The 25,450-nt window shown below is 48.6% G+C and overlaps 1 protein-coding gene and 1 pseudogene across 4 annotated transcripts; both read left to right on the top strand.

Moving 5' to 3' along the window:
* The first annotated feature begins 9,812 nt into the window (after positions 1–9,812).
* Positions 9,813–16,431, top strand: GJB1 (gap junction protein beta 1). 4 transcript variants are annotated; one of them, XM_060003020.1, is made up of 2 exons: positions 9,813–9,897; positions 14,912–16,431. In XM_060003020.1, exon 2 carries the CDS (start codon positions 14,928–14,930, stop codon positions 15,780–15,782), a length of 855 nt encoding a protein of 284 aa, XP_059859003.1. In that variant the 5' UTR covers positions 9,813–9,897; positions 14,912–14,927; the 3' UTR covers positions 15,783–16,431. The 4 variants fall into 4 exon arrangements, with proteins under 4 accessions (XP_059859003.1, XP_059859002.1, XP_059859004.1 ...); XM_060003019.1 differs by lacking the exon at positions 9,813–9,897 and adding an exon at positions 10,484–12,221; XM_060003021.1 differs by lacking the exon at positions 9,813–9,897 and adding an exon at positions 13,842–13,862.
* An 8,196-nt stretch (positions 16,432–24,627) lies between these two features.
* On the top strand, positions 24,628–24,960 carry LOC132418176 (large ribosomal subunit protein eL33 pseudogene; annotated as a pseudogene).
* The last annotated feature ends 490 nt before the right edge of the window (positions 24,961–25,450 follow it).

Here is a 25,450-nt window from a genome sequence, read left to right as displayed (position 1 = left end):
CTGGAGCCTGTGCTCTACAGCAAGAGAACCACTGCAATGAGGGGCACATGCACTATAATGGAGGGTGGCCCCCATTCGCTGCAACTAGAGAAAAACCCACACACAGCAACAAAGACCCCACGCAGCCAAAAATAAATAAATTAATTAATTAAATTTTTTTTAAAAAGTATTATTTTAGGGGCTTCCCTGGTGGCGCAGTGGTTAAGAATCCGCCTGCCAATGCAGGGGACACGGGTTCGAGCTCTGGTCCGGGAGGATCCCACATGCCATGGAGCAGCTAAACCGGTGTGCCACAACTACTGAGCCTGTGCTCTAGAGCCTGCGAGCCACAACTACTGAGCCCACGTGCTGCAACTACTGAAGCCCACGCACCTAGAGCCCATGCTCCACAACAAGAGAAGCCACTGCAATGAGAAGCCCACACACCGCAACGGAGAGTAGCCCCTGCTTGCCACAACTAGAGAAAGCCCACGTGCAGCATCAAAGACCCAACGCAGCCAAAAATAAATAATATAATTAATTAATTAATTAAAAGAAAAGTATTATTCTAATAGAGGAGACACACAAGTAAACAGACAATATGGTGGACTATGATATACAGCACAGAGGAGGAAATGAGGGATAGAGAAAGGGGACGGAACCATACCTAAACTCCTGAATTTAGCATAAATGGCTACTGGCTACCTCTCACCTCTCCTCAACCTTTGTATGTGAAGGGCAGACTATCTGAGCTGAGTTTCAAAGAATGAAGAGTTGGCAAAGAAATGGGGAAGAGGTGTTATAGGCAGATTTTATCCTAAAGGCAGTGAGGAGCCAATGGGGCATTTGAAGCAGGGGAAGGATATGATCAGATATATATTTTAGAAAGATCACTCTGAATAAAGTTTGGAGAATGGATTGGAAGAGGCTGTTAAAAAATATGTTTTAGAAAAATATTTAATGACATTTTTTAAATGGTCATGATATAATGGCAAGTGAAAGAGGATATAAAATAATACATATTGCAGAGAACAGATTGGTGATTGCCAGAGGTGGGGGGTGGAAGGTGGGCAAAAGCATGAAGGGAGTCAAAAGGTACACACTTGCACTTACAAAATAAGTCATGGGGATGTAATGAACAGCATGGTAACTGTAGTAAATAATACTGTATTGCATATTTGAAAGTTGTTAAGAGAGTAGATGTTAAAAGTTCTCATCACACACAAAAAATTCTGTACCTATGTGTGGTAACTAGAGTTACTGTGGTGATCATTTCACAGTGCATACAAATATTGAATCATTATGTTGTACACCTAAAATTAATATAATGTTACATGTCAATTATACCTCATAAAAATAATATGCATTCTATAATGACAATTTTATTTTAAAAGTATATGTATATATTTTCATTGAAAAATGACTAAGGTTTCACACCTTGCAGTAATGGTTATCTATGGGTGGTGATGTTACAGACTATTTTTTTTCTTTTTTATTTATTTATTGGTAGCGTTGGGTCTTCATTGCTGCATGCGGGCTTTCTCTAGTTGTGGCGAACAGGGGCTACTCTTCGTTGCGGTGCACGGGCTTCTCATTGCAGTGGCTTCTCTTGATGCAGAGCATGGGCTCTAGGGACGTGGGTTCAGTAGCTGTGGCGCACGGGCTTAGTTGTTCCGTGGCACTTGGGATCTTCCCGGACCAGGGCTCGAATCCATGTCCCCTGCATTGGCAGGCAGATTCTTAACCACTGCGCCACCAGGGAAGTCCCTAGAATAACACTTTTTTAAAATATAAATTTATTTATTTTATTTATTTATTTTTGGATGCGTTGGGTCTTCGTTACTGCGCGCGGGCTTCTCCCTAGTTGCGGTGAGCGGGGGCTACTCTTTGTTGTGGTGCACGGGCTTCTCATTGCGGTGGCTTCTCTTGTTGTGGAGCATGGACTCTAGGTGCGTGGGCTTCAGTAGTTGCAGCACGTGGGCTCAGTATTTGTGGCTCGCAGGCTCCTGTTACAGACTATTTTTATGATTTGTTTTGGTATTTTCCAGTTTTCCATAAGGAACGTGCATTACTTGTGTAACAGCAAACATAAAAAAATTAATATAGGGCTTCCCTGGTGGCGCAGTGGTTGAGAGTCCGCCTGCCGATGCAGGGGACGCGGGTTCGTGGCCCGGTCCGGGAAGATCCCACATGCCACGGAGCGGCTAGGCCCGTGAGCCATGGCCGCTGAGCCTGCGCGTCCGGAGCCTGTGCTCCACAACGGGAGAGGCCACAACAGTGAGAGGCCCGTGTACCGCAAAAAAAAAAAAAAAAAAATTAATATAAAAGGGAAAAAATCAAAGAAGGAACTTTAGAGAAGGTGGGAGTGGTCAGCTGAATCCAACACCTCAGAGTCAGTAAGACTAGTTCTGAGGGATGTCCATTGGATTTAGCAACAAAGTGACCCTGGTGAAAACTATTTCAATGGAGTAGGGAGCAGGGGCAGAAGTCAGACTGGAGAGGAATGGAAGAGTGAACGGGAGATGAAGAAGTGTAGACGGCAAGTATAGACATGTCATTCAAAAACTGTGGTTAAGGGCTTCCCTGGTGGCACAGTGGTTAAGAATCTGTCTGCCAATGCAGGAGACATGGGTTCGAGCCCTGGTCTGGGAAGATCCCACATGCCACGGAGCAACTAAGCTTGTGCACCACAACAACTGAGCCTGCGCTTTAGAGCCTGTGAGCCACTACTACTGTGCCCATGTGCTACAGCTACTGAAGCCTGCGTGCCTAGAGCCTGTGCTCTGCAACAAGAGAAGTCACCGCAGTGAGAAGCCTGCGGCACCGCAACAAAGAGTAGCCCCCGCTCGCCGCAACGAGAGAAAGCCTGTGTGCAGCAAAGAAGACCCAACACAGCCAAAAATAAAAATAAATTAATAAATTAATTTTTAAAAAGGTGGTTAAGAAGGAAAAGACATAGGACAGAAGCCCACTTTCAGATATCATCCAGTTTAAGACTCTCACACTATGTGTGGTGGCTTTAAGCACTCTGAAGAGGGGTAGGTTATGAAGGTCTTCTGACACTCAAATTTTCAGTGTAAGGGGTACAGCATAGTGTGGAATTGGAAACAACAGCCAGCTCTAGGAATCAACGTCAGAAATTGCTCTTCCGGGCTCAGAGACAAACTTACGATCATTAGAACTGAGTGAAACACTCCAATGCTACGTATGTGGCTACCTAGTTTAAAGTGTGGGTTAATACTTGGGAAAGAGCCCTCCCCAAAATCTTGTGATAAGTATGAAATCATTGTGGAAGTTCTTGTGACTCATGTGATAACAGTCAGGGCTTCTTTATCAAGGTGTGTAACTCAGTTTTGTAGACAATGTTGTTCTCTAGGAGTAATGCCAAACCTCAGTGCATGCTACAGCTCAACCCATCCCCAACACTGTGAAGTGAAATGTCAACAGTGAGAAAGAGCAGTTTATGTTTATTAAAGCACCAACACAGATTCAGCAATCAATAACCACTTGACATTCTGAAAAGCGCCCTCATGCTGGCAAATCCAATGCCACTGAACATCCATTGCCTAGGAGACAATGAAGTAGCTCAATCACCCTTGTCTTTTGTAGGAGGAAAAATCAACCAAAATGGAGGCCTCTTCAGAGAATCTGAAGCTCTTATTTTTTTATCTGAGGCAGAGGCCCCATAGATTATGGAATCCTGATTCAGGATGTGTCTGCTTCTGGGGCGAGCAGAGGGAGAAGGATCCTAGGGGCATCCAAATAGAAGAGGTTTTCACATGTGGAGGCCCAGAGCAGCAAAGCCATAGAGGAGAACCATAATCTTTAAACAAAAGGCAAGATGAGGATGGAAACAGAAAGGAGACAAAATCTTTGTCTGAGAGGCTTGGGAGCAGGATTGTCCAATTCAGGTGCAAGGAACAAATTAAGGAAAGTAGGCAAGTTAGAATGAAGGCTGTAAAGGATGAAGAGGTATGAGAGCTCCCTCTTTTATACAGTGCTCAGAGCCTGTTGCAGGGACTGATTTGGCAGTTTAAAGAAGATATATAGGAGTAGATCCTATTTTCTCCTTGTGACACACGCACGCGCACGCACACACGCGCGCACACACACACACACACACACACCACTGTATTGGCTGGGGCTGGAGGTGAGTTGGCTCAAAGCATTATGGATGAGAGTTAAGGTTGGACTCAAGCTCTTAGGGGTACCCCTCTGACCCACAGTTCTCTCCCTGGAATCCAGGTTGGTGAGGCTATCCAGGAATCCCTGTAACACACTTGCTGACTCCCTATCCCTGGTAGGGTGGATGGATGTACATGAACAGGAACAGGGGCAGCTTTAGGCAGAAGGCAATGGGGTTCATGATTTCAGGGATATGAATGGGCCTAGGAATCAGTCCTTTAATTGGCAGCAGAGTTGACTGGGGCAGGTGGAATTGGGGGAAAAGTGCTTGGGTTTCCTACCTAGGCAGCCTACCATCCCTCCTATGAGCAATGCTTGTCAACAAAAGCCTTGGCCTTCAGGGTGTCATCAGCAGCCTGGCACTCCCTTAGGTATTGACATAAGAGCACTGGGTGGTTCAGAGAAATAAGAGGGGCAGTGGCTCTGATTGCTGAGGCAGAGGGATTCTGGATGAGGCATTCATGGTGTTATTGCTGACAAACTTGGGTGACAGAGGGAAGAGCAGAGAAGTCCAAAGATTAGACAGAAATGATGAGCCTCGGGACTTCTATTTAGGGCCTGATTTACATGTTTTATTGGATTATCAGTTTGAGGGGGTGGGTGATGAACCAATACATTTCTACTTGGAAGTCCTGGAAAAGGATCCTATGAAAAAGAAATCCCCTTTATATACAGTATGATTTCAGTGATCAGTGTATATGTAAAGAAAGGAAACTGGTGGGAATTCCCTGGTGGTCCAGTGCTTAGGACTCTGCAGTTTTCACTGCTGAGAGCCCAAGTTCGATCCCTGGTCGGGGAACTAGGATCCCACAAGCTGTGGGGCGCGACCAAAAAAAAAAGAAAAGAAAAAGAAAGGAAACTGGAAAGAAAGTACTAAACTATTAGCAGCTTAATGGGCAGGGAGTCAGCTCATCAGGTTGGACAATTAACAAACTTGGACAATTAGCAGAACAAGCTAAATTCTTCTGTGTCCTTTTTGCTTCACCCTTCAAACTTGACTCTTGGCCCCATTTTTCTGGCTATAACCTGGACTCCTCTCTGATTCCTCACTGCTGTCATGCTACGTCTAGACCCCTTGGGATTGGATGCAACCTAGGAATTTTCTTCCCCTGCACCGCTCCCTGGGTCCTACAGCACACTGTACCCCAAAGCAGAAAGATCAGGAAATGGACATCAAGCTGTAGCATTAAGATGGGAGCCCAAAAGTTCCAATTTCCCATTACCCTTGTTTCACTTGGCTACCTGAAATGATGTGCAATTTTCTGGAATCTTTTGCAAGCATACCCTCTTTTGGTGCAGTGATCAGACGCCAGTGAAATACAGTACCATTCCTCAAACCCCAGGAATTCGGGTCTTGATAAAATACAAAAATGGAGGCAAAGTGAATTTCAAACTGCAGGGAGCGGATATGGTGCTGCTTAATGCTCTTACTCCCAAGAAATCAATAAGCTTTACTGTTGGTAGAATGAGTGCACTATCCTGACCATGTGGGGCTGGTTTCAGGATATTTTACACTCAGGTTTTTTGAGGGGACGGCTGAAGCAACTTTGCTTTGTTCCCTGCTCCAAACTGTCCTGAGAGCAAAAGGTATATGCTTAATGTCAAGTGAATTGGTACACTGTGTCCAGTTGTTCAGAAACTCTCTTGAAAAAATATTGATAACTCCCCCCCCCCTTTTTTTTTTCGGTACGCGGGCCTCTCACTGTTGTGGCCTCTCCCATTGCGGAGCACAGGCTCCGTTCGCGCAGGCTCAGCGGCCATGGCTCACGGGCCCAGCCGCTCCGCGGCATGTGGGATCTTCCCAGGCCGGGGCACGAACCCGTGTCCCCTGCATCAGCAGGTGGACTCTAACCACTGCACCACCAGGGAAGCCCAATAACTCCCCCTTCTTGACCTCTTCTAAGAATATGAATTCCTGAGACACAAACTCATTCATATAATATGTGTCCTTTAAAAAGGATTTGTGACAACGAAAACCAATTATGAATACAGGAAAACTTCCATTTTTCCCTAGCAGCCCTTATGGAAACAGTTTGCATAACCTTCCACAGCCTGAGCTGGGGTGGGGACTTTTGAAATGTTCTGCAGATTTTCAGGGTTAGCCATTTCCTTAATCTTATGGACCCATTTGGGAAGATCTTTTTGGCCTGTGTGTCTTAAGCAACATTTATATGGGAAGCTGTCCCCTTTGATTGCTGAGCCATACAGCAATGCTGTCTCATTGATCAAAGCCATACAAAATGCCACATTTTGTTCAGTAATGAGGCCCAGGGACGGACTGGATGATGGACTCCACATGCAATTCAGTACTGCTGCAGGCCATCCCGGGAAGCCTCAAGATCGCTGTGCTGAGGCAGCCGGCACTGCTCTGGGGTGTGATGAGCAGAGCTCCCACAGGCCTGCTGATTCTGTTGATGAGTTCAGAACCTCTGAACTATGACCATGTTGCTGGTGAAATGTGCTCTGAAATAAAGTGATCAGTTTTTTCCAGCAACTGTCCTGGTCCTGGGTGGAACAGAATGGGGAAAGCCCTTGTTTGGGCTAATGTCTGAGCCACACCGGAGACAGCAGGCTTATGTTTAGGGCCTCTTATCTTGTATGTTTCCAGATCTAATGAAGATCTCCCTGAGTGAATCTGAGGAAATAAGCAGTCTGATGTAAAAAAAATTTTAATATTCCCCCAAAACGTCCACTGCAAGAAGAAGGTCTACTTAGGATTCAAGGCAGACGCTGATTTTAACTGCTTACCAGAAGCAAATGGATTTGCGCTGCTCCCTGCAGTACAGTTTTCCTCCTCTCCTCTCCGTTTTCCTCCCCTCTTTCCCTCTCCCTTGCTCTCCATTCTCTCCCCTCGCCTTTCCTCTCTCTTGCAGCAGCACCCCATCCAGAAGATGTATTCAAGCAGCAATAAACAGGCAGAGGATAAGTGGCTTCTAACAATAGTATTTTTTATACAGCTACAAACTACTCTAAAAGACTTCCTGTAGCCTAGAACTGCAAGCACCCTAGAGAAACCATGTCCGAACTCTAAGAAACAATGAGTACACACTGATGTTGACCTGTATTTTCCCTTCCTAGGAGCTCTGTTATAGGAGCTTTCTCTTCTGGTCAAACAGGTCTGCCCACCATTCCCTAAACATCTCACAGCTTCCTGTCACCTGGAATGCCTGGCGTCTCTATCTCTTTTATGACCCATGTCCCACTCTGCCTCTTCCAATAAAACCTACCTTAATACTCCTATATCTGAATGCCTTCTGGCCCCTCATATCTACGTATGTCATTTAGGACATACTCCCTTGTTGTAGGTACTCGGGTATACCTCTCATCTCTCCTGCTAGCTTAGACCCTTCTAGAGTCAAGGACCAGTTCTCACTCAGATACTCCATGGGACCTATAGAGCTCATCAGCTGTGATGTCATGGTTAAACTAACAAGCTCTGGTGCCAGACTCCCTGGGTTCAAATCTTGCTTTGTCACTTGCTAGCTGGGTGACCTCAGTTATGTCACTTATCCTCTGTGTGCCTTAATTCCCCTGTAACATGGGAATATTAATAACATATACCGCAGAGGGCTATTTTTTTAATAAATTTTTTATTTTATTTACTTTCAGCTGCGTTGGGTCTTTGCTACTGTGCGCGGGCTTTCTCTAGTTGCAGCAAGGGGGTGCTCTTCGTTGCGGTCCGCGGGCTTCTCATTGTAGTGGCTTCTCTTGATGCGGAGCACGGGCTCTAGGCCCGCGTGCTTCAGTAGTTGTGGCACACGGGCTTAGTTGCTCCGCGGCATGTGGGATCTTCCCAGACCAGGGCTTGGACCCGTGTCTCCTGCATTGGCAGGCGGATTCTTAACCACTGCGCCACCAGGGAAGTCCACAGAGGGCTATTTTGAGAATCAAAGTGATACTTGCAAAGCACTTTGAACGTTGCCTTTCACCCATTAAGTACTCAAGAAAAGCTAGTCCTCTTTATCTACTCCAACCTGTACTCTCAGCAGGAACTGCCAAGCGCCAAAGAATGGCATTCAGCCTGTCCCCCATGGTGTCTAGTTCAGTTTTGCCTTATACCACGTTTACCAGACACTCACTGAAGGAATTCCCTACCTGACTTTAAATATCCTTCCTGCTCTGAGCCCCTTAGCTGACTGATGGTATTGTCCACAGCCACCCAACACAGTCTTGTCTCCTTTCTGTCTCCCAGACATGCCCCACTCATTCCTACCTTTGTGCCTTTACTCACAGTGTTCTTCCTCCCCGGAATGCTAACCCTACCCTTTACCTTTCCAACTCCCACCCATACTTTACTCTTATTATGTATGTATACACACACACACACACACACACAGACACAATTTATTTATTTATTTATTTTTGGCTGCTTTGGGTCTTTGTTGCTGCCCATGGGCTTTCTTTAGTTGCGGCGAGTGGGGGCTACTCTTCGTTGGGGTGCGAGGGCTTCTCATTGCGGTGGCTTCTCTTGTTGCAGAGCACAGGCTCTAGGCACATGGGCTTCAGTAGTTGTGGCACGTAGGCTCAGTAGTTGTGGCACACGGGTTTAGTTGTTCTGCGGCATGTGGGATCTTTCCGGACCAGGGTTCGAACCCATGTCCCCTTCATTGGCAGGCAGATTCCCAACCACTGCGCCACCAGGGAAATCCCTCATGGCAACTTTTGAGTCTTGGTCTTGTCTCCTCCGGAAGTTGATAAATTCCTTAAGAACAGTTAGGATGTTTTCCCCTCTCCTGCCATCTGCCCCTGGCATGTAACCAGTACTGGGTACCAAACAGGTGTCCAGTGAAGACTTATCAATTGATGTACCCATATGCCCGGGTATGGCCAAGGGAAGCCAGAGCTCTGGCTCTCTTTCTGGCAGTGAGCTTGGGCTGGGGTGAAGAGAAGGCAGGTGACCAGTTTCTGCTGACTTCACTTATTTCTTCACTGCCCCTCAGGTCACAGAATTAGCAGGATCTTCAGGTAAACCTTCCTTCAAACTGGACTGATCCCTCAGTTAATGGTTGACATTCTCTGTTTACCTTAATGATTGCCAAGATCTGTTGCTGCACACGATACATTTTGTGGTTCAACTGCCTTGGCCCCGAGGGTAGAAGGCAATTCTGAAGAGGTTTTGGGGTTCTGGGATGGGATTGGAAATACTTTGGTCCATCCCTAGCCACTCAGGGCATGGGCAATAAACAGAGGGCCACAGAGCACCCTGGTACTGCCATGTGGGGGAAGCACTGCTGTCTCTCACCTCAGCCTCAAGGGGCCAGTAAGCATTGCCCATGGCTTTTTTTTTTCCTCCCCATAGTCATATCATTTTAAAGACTGGGAGCTGGAAGGGATGGAAGGGATGGCACACATTGGATCTACCTATGGCCAGGGGTGGGGGAAGGCTGAGGGCTGTTAATGAGCCCAGGTCCAGTTCAGCCCCCCAGACTGGGCTAAATATGCATACATGGGCGACGATGATGCCTCTCTTCGTCTGGGACAGGGCAGTAACTTCAGGCTATGTGATTTGTGTCTCCAAAGCCACTGGGAGCTCAGGGGATCAATCTTATTTAATGATTGTGTGTGGGAGGAAGTAGGGCTGGTTAATGTTTGTCTGGTTCCTCTTGGGCTGTGGGCCATATCTGGCTCCAGCCCTGGACTCTTTGTCCCTCCCCTGGACTGGGCTGACAGTACCTAGTGACATAGTGCAGACACGCCTGCAGACATTCCCTGGGAAAGGGCAGCAGCAGCCAGGTGAGGAAGCTGGGGGCTGAGGGAGGTGGGCCCCGGGGGCTGGTGTGGCCCAGGAGGGCAGAAGCGGGGGCTGGGGAGAGGCCTGGGTTTTGCCTTCTCTTGGGCTCAGCATTCAGCCACTTAGATCCCTCCTCTGCTTCCCTCTGAGCTGGGCTGAGGCCCCTCCCGCCAGGCTTGCTTAGTTTCTCTCTGTAACCCCCAACTCATCCTCTTTCCAGGCTCCGTGTTGCTTCTGCTCTCACTCTTTTTTTCCCAGACAAGAATCCCCCTCATCTCCACAGGGTCAAATCCCCAGAAAGACTTGAGGGGCCCCCACCAAGCTCAGGGTGGCCAAGTTTATCTCTTTAAGACATTTCCTGCCACACAGGGTTAGGGTTCGGTGGGGCCTCTGGGCACTGCCAGGTGCTGTCTTCCTTCCCTGATTAGAAGGTAAACCAGGCATGCAACCAACATGGGGGCTGTCAGCGGATGAATACAGTGCACTCAGCAGGCCCAGAGGACCAGCCAACGGGGCCAAGATTTGGGAGCATGCGTTTCCATCTTCTTGAGGGAGACAGGGAGACTCAAGCTGAGCTTGGAGTAACTGATGACTGGGAGATCTAAAAGACGGGTGGCTCCCCCCCCCCCCAGCTGTTTAAAAGTTGTTCCAGCTGTTGGGAATAGTACTTCAGAATGCATGGACTTTTAGAAAATGAGATGGGGAGAGGAGAATAGAGACAAGAGGGGTTTGAATGGAGAGAAGTATATATGAGGATGCAGCAGAGCAATGGGGAAGGGACCCAGGCTTTGGTGAGGGGCCAACATGAATCCTAATCTGAGCTCCAGGACTGGCTTACCAGCTGTGTGATAAGTTACTCAGCTTCTTTGAGCCTCCATCTCCTCCTCTGTGAATTGCAGACAATAACCCACAGCTCACAGGGTTGTAGTGAGGATAAGAGTTAAGGAACAGACCACTTCTAGCACACAGTAGGTATTTCATAAATGGTGGCTGCTATAATAAGCCCAAGTAGAGAGCAACAGGAAGTCAGATAGCTGATGGAGCCGTAAGAGGGCATAGTCTGATTGAGCCGTAAGACGGCATAGTCCAAACAGTGACGAAGGGAGCTGATATTAGCAGGAGTTCTGTGGAAAGACCATGGCAGAGTGAGAGAAGAAGAAAACTGGAATGAGCTAGATTGGCCCTGACCCAAGCCCGGCCACAGAATACGTATGGCAGCGTAGAGGGAACAGTGCAGCGACTGAGGTGCTGTGGAACCACAGGGGGTAGGCAGGGAAGAGAAGCAGGTGAAGAGGCAGAGGGCTGGAGGAGTTTGGTCTTAGCCACGCCAAACTGATGAAGGCAGCCCAGAATTCAGAAGAAAATCTCAAAGAAAGGTCCCTGTCCTTTCCTGGCCAGAAGCTGCCTGTGAAACAGGGGAGGGAGTGTGGAGTCTGAAGCTGAGTGTAACCTCAGCCAGCCCAGCCGGGCCTCTCTTCCCCAAACCAGAAAGACACAAGGAGTTGGAAGGAGGTACAGGGAAGAGGTGGGAGCAGAAAGAGAGAGACAGACTTGATGAAAGTGTGCGTGTGTGCACGCATACCCACGCATGCTGGCACATGTGGGAAGGAGTATACGTTTTTGAGTTATGGGCCTGGTCTCAGAATGCATCGTCCTTTAAGGAAGAGAGGCTGCCAGTGTACAAAGGCTTTAGGGTCAGAGGAGAACAAATTTGAAATTTGACTCTACCATTTAGCAGCAGTGCAGTTGTCATTGAGGTAAGTTATTTAACCTCCCTGAGCCTCGACTGCCTTGTCTGAGAAGTGGGTATAATATTAGTTGGAGGCACTAAGGACGATCTCCTGATTTGGAACTGTGCTCGAGTGCTTGGGCAAACCTGAATATGAGGACAAGGCCAGAGCCTGACATGGTCAGAGAAGTCTTGCCCAATTAAACATGAGAGCAAAACACTCCTGGAGCAACACAGAGCATATCAATACCTGGACTTTAACCCAAAGTCACAAAAACAGTTTGGATTTCAAAATCAGGTAAGTCCCCTGGATGGTTTTGAAATGAAACCCTTGAGGTATTGATGTTGACATAGGGATCAGCTCTCCTTCCAAAGGGAGAGCAAAAATTGAGATCCCAGTGCCTGCACAAGGGTCCTTAGGGGCCCCAAAGGGAGCTCCTGGATATGTCCCAGAGGGCTCAAGAAGATGGGAGGCGGAGAGCTACAAGAACCTAGAAACTCAGGGGTGGCCAGGCTGTCTGTGGGGCACCGCTGAGGGACAGAGAGAAGAGAACACATGAAGTTTGCTTTGGGGCTTGAGGAAGCAGCTGGAGAAAGGTAAGGAAGGGGAAACAGAGCAAATCAGGAGGCCCCCGAAAGCCCTGGGAAGGGAGGAGAGGAAAACAGCTGTCAGTTATAGGAAAGGGGAGAAGGGCTAGAGGAGAATAAAAGCCAGACCAGTCTTCGATCTCTCTGTTTCTGAAACACACTCATAGAAAGAAAAATGATTTACTGAGGCAGTAAAACCTTATGGGAAAGGGTATGGGCTCTGGAGTCATACCCATACTGCATGACCCTTGTGACACTGGGGTAAGTTTCTTCGCCTTCCTTTGCCTCAGTTTCCTCGTCTGTGACATGAGGATTACAAATAACACCTCCGTCACGGGGTTGTTCTGAGATTCACATGAGATCGTGTGCGTGCAAGGGCCTGGCACATAACAGGGGCTCAGGAAATGGTTATTCTTAATAATGCTCCTCGACCACCTGTTTTTGACTCTAACACGTCTCACTGGATGAAGCGTTTCTTCCCGGGGTACCTCCTGTAGCAGCTCTGCCTTCAGAATCCCAGGCTTGGGAGAAAGGGCACCTGTGTCCCTGCTTTTCCCATACTGGTTTAGGCCCACAGCATAAACTGGCTGAGGTTTTTTTGTTAAGCTAAATGAAGGAAACTTGTTCAGGGACGTAATCTATCTCCCATGGGCCGTCCCTTTGTCCCCTAGTTCCTGTCATTCCGTTCCGTTCCCCACAGCTTTTCCAGTTGCTAATACCCTACCCTTTCCCCTACAACAACCACTGCCCCTGCATCCAGGTCTGTGTGTTCTCACAGCCAGTTCCCGGCTTCCAGCATGATCTCCTTGCAACTTAATGGCAGAAGTGGTGGGAGGTAGAAGGAGGCCTTCTTTGCCTGCCTAAGGGACAGAGGGGAATTTCTTCCCTAGAGCAACCGGCAAGCTCAGGAAACCAGGAGTTACCATGTATGCTTGACTTGGGGGCAGGGCAGCAATGGAACAGTCTGTTCTGTCTCAGAGAGACACTATAGGTCAACAACAGCATTGGGAAGGAAAAAAGAGGGATATTGGGTTTGGCAGATCACTTAGTTCCTCCGAAGCCACATTGTATTCTCTTCCTGATAAGGTTTTTACTTCCCTTGATCACCAACTATGATATTGGAGCTGGGCTAAGAACTTTTGCAGGTTGCTTCTTTGAACCTCACCATAACACTGGGTATTAGCCCCATTTATAGATGAACACGGCAGACTCAGAGGTTCGGTAACTCAGCCCAAAGTCGTAGCCAGTGAAGAACCAGGATTCACACCTAAAGCTAGGTGACTCTTACCTATTCCATCTTCTAACTTTCTGTTTGCTTGCTTAACGTTTGCTTTCTCCTCCTGGCTTGTCCTCACCTGGCCACCCTTGATATGGGCTCAAGGAGGGATGGTCAGGGTTTGCTCCATGACACTGGAGTTGGACTGTACGCACTGGTCAGCAGCTTCCTTGTTTCTTGTGCTTTTATGGCTAGCATTAGCCTTTGCTTTTGTTGCTGCTGCTGCTGTTGTTGTTGTCATTAACGGCTAGGCTTCGCTTTTGTGGACACCATCAGCAAAAGCACAAGGATTATACCGTGGAAAGAGCCTAGACTTCTGTTGCGGATACCTTTGTGTTTCATCTTACTCAAACACTTCAGCTGTGTGATCTTGAGTGAGTTACTTAACTTATCTGAGCTTCAGCTTCCTCAGCTGGAAAGACTGGGGTAACAGTCCTTAGACGCTTGCTAAATGGGTCAAAAGAAAGAATGTATGGGGAAACGCTTAGCACAGTTCCTGGCTTGATAAATGTGAGCTCCCTTTCCTAAGCTCAAGCTCACCCGTTCCCTGGAGGGGATCTAAGCCTAGGAAAAATCCTGCTGAATCTAAGTTTCTAGTAGAGTCACCGGAGAGGGCCTCAGCCCAGAGCCTCCTGGTTCCCCCGGGTCCCCTCTTACATGCACCTGTCTTTGTTCCATCTTCCCCCCCGCCCGCCCCGCTGTGGCCATTCTTCTGGTGGGGCTATGGGGCGGGTGCGGCGATGGACCGGGCGGGCACAGAACAGGTGGGTGCAGGCTGGGTGTCCGGCGCTGGGACACAAGTGCTCTGTGTGTAGGGTGGGCGGAAGTCAGGGCGTTTGATCTGAATTCTAAAGGGCGTTGTTCAGAGCCCCACAAAGGTCCCATTGTGCAGACACTGGGTATAAAGCAGCATATGACTCCCCAGCACCGGGCGGCGATGAATTGGGACGCAGGCGCGGACCCAGGGACCACTCCCCCTGCACAGACATGAGACCATAGGGGACCTGTCTGGGTGGCCTCAGGGATAGGCGCTCCCCAAGGTAATGAGGCTTTGTTGGGTTTGCCCCAGGTCCAGACTTAAGGAGCTGGGGGAGGGGGAGCTAAAGAGGATGGGCCGACAGCAGAACAAGATGGGCCTGGCAACAAAGGGCAGGAGAGGAAAGAATGTTGGATGAAGGCGAAGAAGGGAGATGGGGCTCAGGGAGGTCAAGTCATCAAGTGAATGAGGGAGGAGAAGGAGGAGGAAGAGAAAGAGAAGGAGAGGCTAGCACGGGAGAGGGGGTGGTGAGGAAAGCTATGACTCTCCTTCTTCCTTTCTTGTCACTGGCTCTTGGAAGGGGTAAGGGAGTGTCAGGCAGTGTCATGGTGCCTGGCTTTCGGCCCCAGCTTCCTGACAGCTTGCTCTGTGGCTCATGTTTTGCAGGTGTGAATGAGGCAGGATGAATTGGACGGGTTTGTACACCTTGCTCAGTGGTGTGAACCGGCATTCTACTGCCATTGGCCGAGTGTGGCTCTCGGTCATCTTTATCTTCAGAATCATGGTGCTGGTGGTGGCTGCCGAGAGCGTGTGGGGTGACGAGAAGTCTTCCTTCATCTGTAACACCCTCCAGCCTGGCTGCAACAGCGTCTGCTACGACCACTTTTTCCCCATTTCCCATGTGCGTCTGTGGTCTCTGCAGCTCATCTTGGTTTCCACCCCAGCTCTCCTCGTGGCCATGCACGTGGCTCACCAGCAGCACATAGAAAAGAAAATGCTGCGACTTGAGGGCCACGGGGACCCCCTACACCTGGAGGAGGTGAAGAGGCACAAGGTCCACATCTCAGGGACACTGTGGTGGACCTATGTCATCAGCGTGGTCTTCCGGCTGCTGTTCGAGGCCGCCTTCATGTACGTCTTTTATCTGCTCTACCCTGGCTATGCCATGGTGCGGCTGGTCAAATGTGAGGCCTACCCCTGCCCCAACACAGTGGACTGCTTCGTGTCCCGCCCCACGGAGAAAACCGTCTTCACCGTCTTCATGCTGGCCGCCTCCGGCATCTGTATCATCCTCAACGTGGCCGAGGTGGTGTACCTCATCTTCCGGGCCTGCGCCCGCCGAGCCCAGCGCCGCTCCAATCCGCCCTCCCGCAAGGGCTCCGGGGGCTTCGGCCACCGCCTCTCACCTGAGTACAAGCAGAACGAGATCAACAAGCTGCTCAGCGAGCAGGACGGCTCCCTGAAAGACATACTGCGCCGCAGCCCCGGCACCGGGGCCGGGCTGGCCGAGAAGAGCGACCGCTGCTCAGCCTGCTGATGCCACAGACCAGGCAACCTCCCATCCCGTCCCCCACCCTGCACCGGCCTGCCCCTCCTTCTCCCCTGCCGGTGCACAGGCCTCGGACTGCTAGGGATTGCTCCATCAAAACCTTCCTTCCCTCCCAACTTCCCTTCCTCCCAGGGCCTTCTGCCTCAGGGGCTGAAGGGGTGGGGAGCTGGAGGCCACCCACGCCAGCACTCAAGGCTACTGGGCGTGTGGGCCGTGCTCGTTGCCCGCACCCCTTCCACTTCACTCTCTCTCTCCCTGGGACCACTGGGGACCAGAGGTAGGATGCTCTGACAACATCTCCAATTATGAAACTAATCTTAACCCTGTGCTGTCAGATACCCTGTTTCTGGAGTCACATCAGTAGGGAGGGATGTGGGCAAGTGGAGTGGAGGGAGGGTGCTGTGGACGTGTGGGTGGAGAAGGGAGGGTAGCAAACACAAGAAAAGGAGGAAGAGTGCTTGCCGGGCCCGAGGAAAAGGAGGACATGTCTGGGGTGGAGGAGGTAGGGGGGGAGAAGCAGGCAGATAAGCTGGAGTGGGGGTTGGTCAGGGCTGCCTTTGCCTCTAGTCCCTAAGGCCTCTCTCTGCCTGAAATGTTACACATTAAACAGGATTTTACAGTAAACGAAGAGGTGGCTTGTGTGTTTGTGAAGTTCTTTCTCCTGCAACCTCTGACCTCCCCCTGGATGAGCTGGCCTTGGCTTTTTGCTGATCAAGAAAGGAATGGGCAAAAGAGTTAGTGACTTGAGTAGCTGAGACTGCCAAGGAGGGATCGCCACCCCCCAGGCCGGGCAAAACCAGGCCCAGGGCCATTCTCTCCTGTTTTTTGTTGTTTTGGTTTGGGGTTCCCCCCTCTCATTTTTTAATAACAGCTTTATTGGGCTTTAATTCACTTACCCCTTCCTCTGATGTGATTTTTTTCATCCATTTTAAGTATACAGTTTATTGAGTTTTGGTAATTGTGGGCAGTTTCATAAACATGACCACGATCTATTATAAAACATCTACATTCCCTCAAAAAGTTTCCTTGGGCCCCTTCCTCTGATTTTAAAAAGATTAAAACGACAACTCCTCCTGGAGAGACAGGAAATGATAGAGAAAGTTCGCAAGTCGGAGAGGGTAGCCGGCATCCCCGTGGCTCCATCCACACGTCCCCTGCACTCCTGGGAGAAATATACCCTGTTCTTCCTCGAAAATCAGCGTTCACTGCTGACTGATGCCCCCAAGCCACCCATTGGATTGCACAGTGACTTTGACCCCTTTCCTCCGACATAGCCCCAGATTCTACCCTCCTCCCCAGTTTCCTTCCCTCAGGAATCAATGCCTCCCACCCCAGAGATGCCTCTAACACAGGTCAAAGATTTCACAGCAGCAGCAGCAGTTTCCTCGCCAGCATCACTCGCCCAAGAAGCAGGTAGCTCCCTCTCTCTCGGTCAGCTGTGGTAGGAAGAGGTCCAGGCTGGCCCTTGATAAAGCTGGGTTCAACTCCTGGTTCTGTCACTTAGTAGCAAGGCATTCCCTTCCCCAAGCTTCAGCTTCCCTGTGAGCAGACAAGGGCTGCCCTAGCACCTCTCTAAGCTCCCGTTAACACTCTGGGTTCCTCGGATTCCCAAAGGACTCCCCCAGTTTCATGAGGGTTCCCCATCACAGAGTCACTGCCCTCACCTATGGCCCCTCGGAGTAAGAGTTTTCCCCACAGTAAGTTTCTCCCCTCAGCTTCCCTACCTCTTAATAGAAAAAATGTGACACTCCCTTTCAGAGAATGCTGACTCCCTGTGGGAAATATATCAGAAAGGAAGAGAAAATCAGGCATAATCTTATCAGAATTGTTCTCCAGAAACAGTCTTTTCCCTTCAGACAGAAAGCCTGGAAGGGCTCCTCATTCAAGGAGGTTTCTCCTTTAGAAAAGAAAGGAGAGTAAGTATTCCTTTCCCACACACTCAGCAATCCTGAGAGAGAGCTTCCCCCTCTCATAAAAGACAGACATTCCTTTCCTGCAAGAAATTTCCTTCCTCCTTAGAAACAGACAGCATACTCTGTCAGAGGAGAGGTCCCCACCCCCTCATGGTAGGGAGATTTCTTTTCTTATTGAAATCCACCCACCCACAACACAACACAACACAACACAACACAAACAACAGCATTTCCTCTCTGTCCAAAAGGCCATGGAGAGAAAGCTTTTCTTTTTAAAAATCCGTCCTGGTTCAACAAAGGAACTTCATGCCCTTCTCACATTGCGAAATGTTAAATCCCTCACCTCAGACATCTAGTTTCTCTTCAGAAGAGTCTACGAATCCCCCTTGGAAAGAGGTTCCATCTCCAGATCCAGGCTTTCCTCTCCAGGGGGCAGTGGTGGAACAATAAAGCTACCGGGCTGGGTGTTCCAGCCAAAAGGAGGACTCTCACTCTTGTTTGCTGTGAAGCAGGTGGGAGCAGGCCAAAGGAAGCTTGAGGGGAGCTGGTGTACACAAGATAGCAAGGAGGGTGTGGCGGGCTAACCCCAGGACTGACTTTTGTATTTGTTCTGTCACAATCGTGTAAGGGAGAAACAGAAGGCAAGCGGGGCTTAGTACTTGCCACACAGTAGACACTTGGAAGAGTGACCAGGGTAGTGAAGACGGCGATGGAATTCGGAAACCTGGCGCTCTAGCCCCTTGGACACATCATACTTACCCTTTCTGAGTCTCAGCTTCCTCATCTGCAATATAGGATTGATGATAACCTCTCTACCTCTTTCACAGAGCTTTTGTGAGAATCAAACAAGATGTGTTCAAAAGCCGGTTACACACTGTAAAGTAAGGAATGATAGTATCACGAGCACTGAGGCCACAGCCTTAGGGCATGCTAGAACTCACAAAGAGCCAGAAAGGAGTGAGGCCGGTTCAGCTAGGCTGGAGATAGTGGAAGGAACTTGGCAACAGTAGGGTTGGCTCCCCGAGGGAATGGACAGCAGTCCAAACAGCAGAGTCCAGAAGATGTCGCAAACTTCTCTTGAGCATGATCCATTTAAGGGTCACTATTCAAAGGGTCTGATCTGGAGGTAGAAAAGGGCTGGTAATAGGAGCTTCTTGCACTCTCTCTCATGGCACTGTGCTTCTAGGGACATTTATGGTCTTTTAAAGGCATCTGTGTGCAGAGATACGAGGAGCTGAGGACAAAGGAACAGAGTCAGCTCCTGGATGAAGGGACTGGCCGAACTAGGAGAGTAGTCAAGGCCCCAGCCAACTGAGTTGGGATTTCAAAGCAGGCTGCAGTCTCCATAGAGAATTGGCATGGCAACCATGAACTGATTCAGATGCCCAATCAGACAGCCTGGGTGCACACAGTGGTGGCTAGAAGGGACTGCTTGCTCCATTTACTGATTCCACAGTACTTAAATGCCAGACCTGACCTGTGGGAGAGAAGGTGCTATAAAAGCCCACCAAGCTGGGCTCTCTTTGATCCCTGGACTAGGCCAGTCTGAACCTGTCAGGTGGGGAAAGGATTGGGGCACTCTAGGGAGGGGGAATAAAGCAGGCAGAAACCACACAGATGTCTGAAAGTGTATGGTATTGTCTTCAGACTTAGACAAATAATCTGCTGCGCGGGATTTGAGGAGGGGAATGGCTAGAGGGGAGGTAGGACAGATAAACTATGACCATCGTATGATGGGCCTTGTACGTCACTATAAGGGGTTAAGACTGTCCTATGGCTGGTGGAAACCATTAAGTGTTTTGAGTAGGGGAGTGCCACCTTCAGATTTGCGGTTGGGGAGCTCACTCTGGCAGCTACAGACAGTGGATTGGGGGTTGGAAAAATGAGAGGCAGAATAACCAGCTATGGAACTGGGGCAATAGCCCAAGTGGGGCCTGTGGGACTCATACAGTGGCAGGAGGAATAAGAGGAGACCAACGTAAGAGACACTTCAGATGTAGAATCGACACCAGGACTTGATGTCTGAGTGTGGGGAGATGGAGGAGCCAGAGATAATTTAGCGGTTTCCTTCCCCTTCCTTGACCGGCAGACTCCTAATCATTCAAGGCTCAGCTCAAAGGTCATTTCCTATGTGAAGCCCTCAACTCTCTTCTCCTTGCCCCCTCCCCCCAAGTCCCTCAGGGAGAAGGAGTCCTCTCCCCATTCTGAATCCCCACAGGACGTTGTAGTAGTGCGGTTGATTAGAGTGCTTGTCAAGCTGTGTGGTAATTACTTTCACAACCTTAGCACACAGTAGGTGCTTAGCCTGTTGAATTAAGGGCAGCAGGGAAGAGGATAGAGGCATGTGCAAAGGCTCAGAGTCTTGAAGGAGTAGAGTGTGTTCTAGAGCAAAGAATGCCGGGGATGGGGAGTGGGGGGCATCATAGGAGGTGAGACTGGCAAAGTAGGTTGGGGCCAGGTCATGAAGGGTCTCATAAGCTGTGTGGAGAAACTTACACAGGAATTTGAACTCTCAGCTGTCGCAGGCAGGACCCTTCTTTTTTTAAAAGTTAGGCCCCTACTAGACTTGTAGGCAATTCTGTACTCATCATGGTAGGCAGACTGTGGAGATCTTGAGGAGATCCAATATCGATGCATTAAGGTTGACGGTGAACTGTGGAAGAAATGGCAGAGCGATTTGACAGTGGACTTCAATGGACTTCAGAGAGAAAGGGTAATTTACTCAGGACGGTGACCGGATGTCTTCCATGTCAACTAAAGCCCCTGTGAAAAGTTGGTACGGCATAGTGACCTTCACCAAGTCGCTTGGCCACTCTATGCCTAGTTTCCTCTTCTGTAAAATAGAGATAATAATAGTACATATGTCACAGGGCTGTAGTGAGGATCAAATACATTCATTACATAAAAAGCACTTAGAATAGTGCCTAGTTGATAGTAAGCTCTATACAGGTGTGTATTTCTATTTCCTCTCACCATCTTTGCCACCCTCCAACAATTCACCAGATCTTTGAAACACTGAACTAAACTCTTTGTCTCACCTAACGGTGCTTTCTTGACTGTCTAGTTGTCAATTGCCGTGTGTGTGCTGAAGTACGCAAGTCAGCATGTTTGCACACACGTAGTGGTACATATGGCCACGTTCAGATATAAGTGGAAGGATGGCTGTCGGGGTGGCGGTCTTAATTCTTAATGTAGTTTTAATGAAAAGCATGTGTCTCAATCATAATAAAGTCTGAAACTTTATTCCCAGACTTACAAACAACTTAGGCGGATGAAAGGAAAGGAGGCTCCTTATGGAGCATCCAGTATGGACCAGATTTGGTGCCAAATTAAGCACTTACATACATCATCTCAGTAATGGCAACATAGCTATTACTATACCCATGCTTGTAGGTGAGGAAATGGAGGGTCAGAGAGGTTAAGTAATATGTCCAGCTGAAAACTGCAGCGCTAGAATGAACACTTAGGCCTATTCTAATCCAAAATCTGTGCTATCTCCTCTACACCAAAGTAACCACTCTACGCTGCCTCAGGAAGGGTTTCATGATGGAGGGGTGAAGTGGGGGAAGCTCAGTACGATATGAAAATATTAAACTGCTGGAAACCAAGATGTGCTTTGTGGGGGCCCTAAGGTTAAGAGAGAGAAACGGTGAAAGCTGAGGAAGGGGCTGTCCTGTGCTCAGACAGGGAAGGGCAGTCTGGAGGGAGAGGGTGTCTTCTGAGATCTCTGCCTGGAGCAGGATGCAGAAACTGTCCATCCCTGGGAAGCAAGGCAATGTGGGGAGTACAGGCAAGATGGGGCAAGAGAGTTATTCAGAACCCCTACCTTTCAACCCCCTAAATCAAGATAAGCTTTTGAAAATTCCACTATTTCTTTCCCTTAACCTTAGGGATCTCAAACACATGCTTGGTTTTCCAGCAGTTCCCTTGCTCCTTTCTCTTTCCCCTCCGCCTTCCCTTCAAGGTGACAAAGACTTTCATTCCACAATTAGAGATAAAAGTCTTGAAAAGCAGATACTTTGGGGGATTAATGCCAACAAAAAATCATTCATGCTAAAATATAATCAATTCACCAACGAAGAAAGTCTGGTAAGTCAGCCTCCCACATCTTTCTCAAGTCCCTTTCCTCCTCAGCAGTCCCATCGTGCTGCTGCCTTCCTTCAGGCCTTGAAATTATCTCCTGACTGATAATGTGGACAATAAAAACTAATGTTTAGGGGGCTCCCCTAGTGGCCCAGTGGTTAAGAATCCACCTGCCAATGCAGGGGACACGGGTTTGAGCCCTGGTCCGGGAAGATCCCACATGCCACGGAGCAACTAAGCCCGTGCACCACAACTACTGAGCCTGCGCTCTACAGCCCATGAGCCACAACTACTGAGCCCGTGTGCCACAACTACTGAAGCCCACGCGCCTAGAGCCTGTGCTCCGCAACAAGAGAAGCCACCACAATGAGAAGCCCACGCTCCACAATGAAGAGTAGCACCCGCTCGCCGCAACTAGAGAAAGCCCGCGGGCAGCAACGAAGACCCAACGCAACTAAAATCAATCAATCAATAAATTAATTAATAAAAAAAAACTAATGTTTATTAAGTGCTTGCTGTGTGCTGGGCACTGTGCTAAACCGTATCTCCCTTAATCCTCACTATTCATGGAGGTAAGCACCATTATTGCCCCAATTTACAGAAGAGGAAACAGGCCACGTAGTAACTTGGTCAGACCAAACAGCTAGGAAAGAAAGGGCTGAGCCGGGGATCTGGAACTCACGTCTGCCAGAGGCCATAGGCAAAGCACGTACCCATTTCTGTGCCACTGGCTCCCTATAACTGGCCTCCCAGGTTTCTTCAGCACCCAGTTCTCCTCCACCCACCCAGACATGCTAGAGTTACCTTAAAACATGAAGCCTACCCTGCCAGTTCTTTGTGAAAATCCTTTAATGGCTTTCCACTGTTTTGAGGATAAGGTATGACTGTTTCAGTTTGCCAGGACCGGGGGAGTTCCCGGGTTGCTGGGCTTTCATGGCTAAAACTGGGAAGGTCCTGGGCAAACTGAGATGGTTGGTCACCCTAGCAGGGCGTGGCATTGGATGCCTTTCACAACCCGATCTCTTCTTCCCCAGCAACAGCTCCCACCATTCCTCACCCCTTTTACTGTGCCCTCTCCACGTCCTCTGTAGCCCAACCATCCTTCCCTGAAGACACTCCAAGATCTTTTTTATCTCCATGCCTTTGTGCACACTGTACCTCTATGCTGCCTGATAAACTATCCACTCTTCATGAGAACCCAGCTCCCACAGCACCTCTGTGGTCTTTCTTGATTCCCTGGGACAGAATGAATAACAATTACCTTCTACCTTGACCATTTTATTGACATGTGAGTCTTCCCCAGGGTCACACTAGGGTGAGGCAATCAAGGCACCTGGGGTGCAAAATCTAAAGAGGCATTCGCTCTCGGGGTTGCTCAAATGCCAACCCTATACTCGCCTGACCCCAGCAGTGAGTGCCTCCTTAAACTTTGCACCCTAAGTACCTTAATTGCCTCACCTTAGTCCCAGCCTTGGTCCTATCAGACTGGGGAGTCCTCAAGAACAGACTCCAAGTTCTTACTCATCTTCGTATCCCTAGTGATTAGCACAAGGGTGGGCACAGAGCGGAAATCTAGCTGCACAAATGACATCAAACCCTTCTCCGTTCCAGTAGGGGAAGGAGGTAGGAGAGCCAGATGGCTTTGGGCCCTGCTGAGGATGGAAGAAGGTGAAAGCAAATTAACAGACTCCATTCTGGCCTGGGGTATGAGGATAGCTTTTCATCAGGTGCTTTTACCCTTGGCACCTGGCAGATCTGCGGCTCTTCCTACTTCTCTGGTCTCTCCCTCTCAGTTCCTTTCGCTGGTTAACCGGAGATATTCTCCAAGGTACCATTTTTTTTGTCCTTTTCTCTCCTTATTTTCCTCTGAATGATCCTGTCCACTCCCAGAGCTTCAGCTAGGAGCCCTTTGTAGATGACTTCTAAATTGACACCTCATGCATTATGCTGAGCGAAACAAGTCGAGATAGAGGAAGACAAATACTGTGTGATATCACTTATATGTGGAATCCAAAAAAAGCTGAACTCATAGAAACAGAGAGTAAAATGGTGGTTTGCAGGGGCCAGGGGGTGGGGGAAATGGGGAGATGTTGGTCAAAGGGTATAAACTTCCAGTTCTAATATGAATAAGTTCTGGGGATCTAAGGTACAGCATGGTGACTATAGTTAACAACACTGTATCATATACTTGAAAGTTGCTATGAGAGATCTTAAAAGTTCTTATCGCAAAAAAGAAACAGTAATTATATGACAGGATGGAGGTGTTGGCTAACACTATGGTGATAATCATTTTGCAATATATAAGTGCATCAAATCAACACACTGTACACCTCAAACTTATACAATGCTATATGCCAATTACATCTCAATAAAGCTGGAAAAAAACAGACAACTCATCTCTCTTTTAAGCCTCAGACCCACATTTCCAACTGCCTAGTTTATATGGTAATATCTAGCATCAATATTGCTTTCATATCCATTTTCTCATCTGACCCTTGCAACAGTTCTGTGAGAAAGTCAGGGCAGAATATGAATGTATTTTTTAGGGGAGACACAGAAAGGTAGGCTTGCCCAAGTTTTAGTGGCAGAGCTATGATTAAAAACTCAAGTTTGGGTGTTCTTTCTGTTATGCCATGTTGCACAGCCCACCACATGGATGTTTCAATGGAGTCTCAAACTCAACGTGATCAAAACCTCAACTTGTTACCAACCTCCTCCTACCCCTACTCCCCTGAAAAAACAAACAAACCCAAAAAACAAAACAACAAAACCCTGCCTCTGTTTCCCAACTCGGTTAATGGAGGCCTGCTGGGAAAAGGACTTCTAAAACGACAAATATGTCTCGAAGGTTGTGGCCCAAGGCCACTTTTGCTGACTATAAGCGGTGTCTCCAGAACCAGAGGGAGCCTACAGCTCTTCTTAAAATTGAAGGTGTTTATGCTCGAGATGAAACTGAATTCTATCTAGGCAAGAGATGTGCTTAGGTGTACAAAGCAAAGAACAACACAGTAACTCCTGGTGGAAAACCTAACAAAACCAGAGTAATCTGGGGAAAGGTAACTCGCACTCATGGAATCAGTGGCATGGTTCGTGCCAAATTCTGAAGGAACCTTCGTGCTAAGGCCATCGGACACAGAATCCGTGTGACGCCGTACCCTTTGAGGAGTTAAACTTATTGAAAAGTAAATAAAGTGTGGATTTGTTTTCTTGTTAAAAAAAAAAGTATCTAACTTTCCTAATCATCAAGGCTAGAAACCTTGGTTTCATGCTCGATTCCTCCCACTCCTCCATAGCCTGCAGACTTGACCTTCACAATGTCTGAAACTCATTTTGAATTCATCCTCTCTTTTGCTTCTCTATCCCCATCGAGGCTTACAGAATCTCTTAGCCACACTCCTTTCACTGCTGTCCTGCCTTTCAGATCTGCCCCGGCTTTCAGATCTGCCCCACCTCCGATCCTTCATATTGTCCTAGGGATCTCCTCCCTAAAGCAACAGATCTGATCCTGTCCCTCCCGGGTTAGAAAATCGCAGCCTTTGATTGTGCTGGTCCCCCAACCCCTCCTACCTACACTTGGAGGCCCAGGTCAAATGTCACCTCCCTTCGTGAACTTGCACACAACCCCCCTGTAAACTTGAAATGAGTTCCTTATTCCTCTGC

Source organism: Delphinus delphis, chromosome X (assembly GCF_949987515.2).
Source record: "Delphinus delphis chromosome X, mDelDel1.2, whole genome shotgun sequence".
NCBI classification, from domain to species: Eukaryota; Metazoa; Chordata; class Mammalia; order Artiodactyla; family Delphinidae; genus Delphinus; species Delphinus delphis.
Note: the sequence above shows the minus strand (reverse complement) of the source record. Positions and strands in the feature narration are given on the sequence as shown.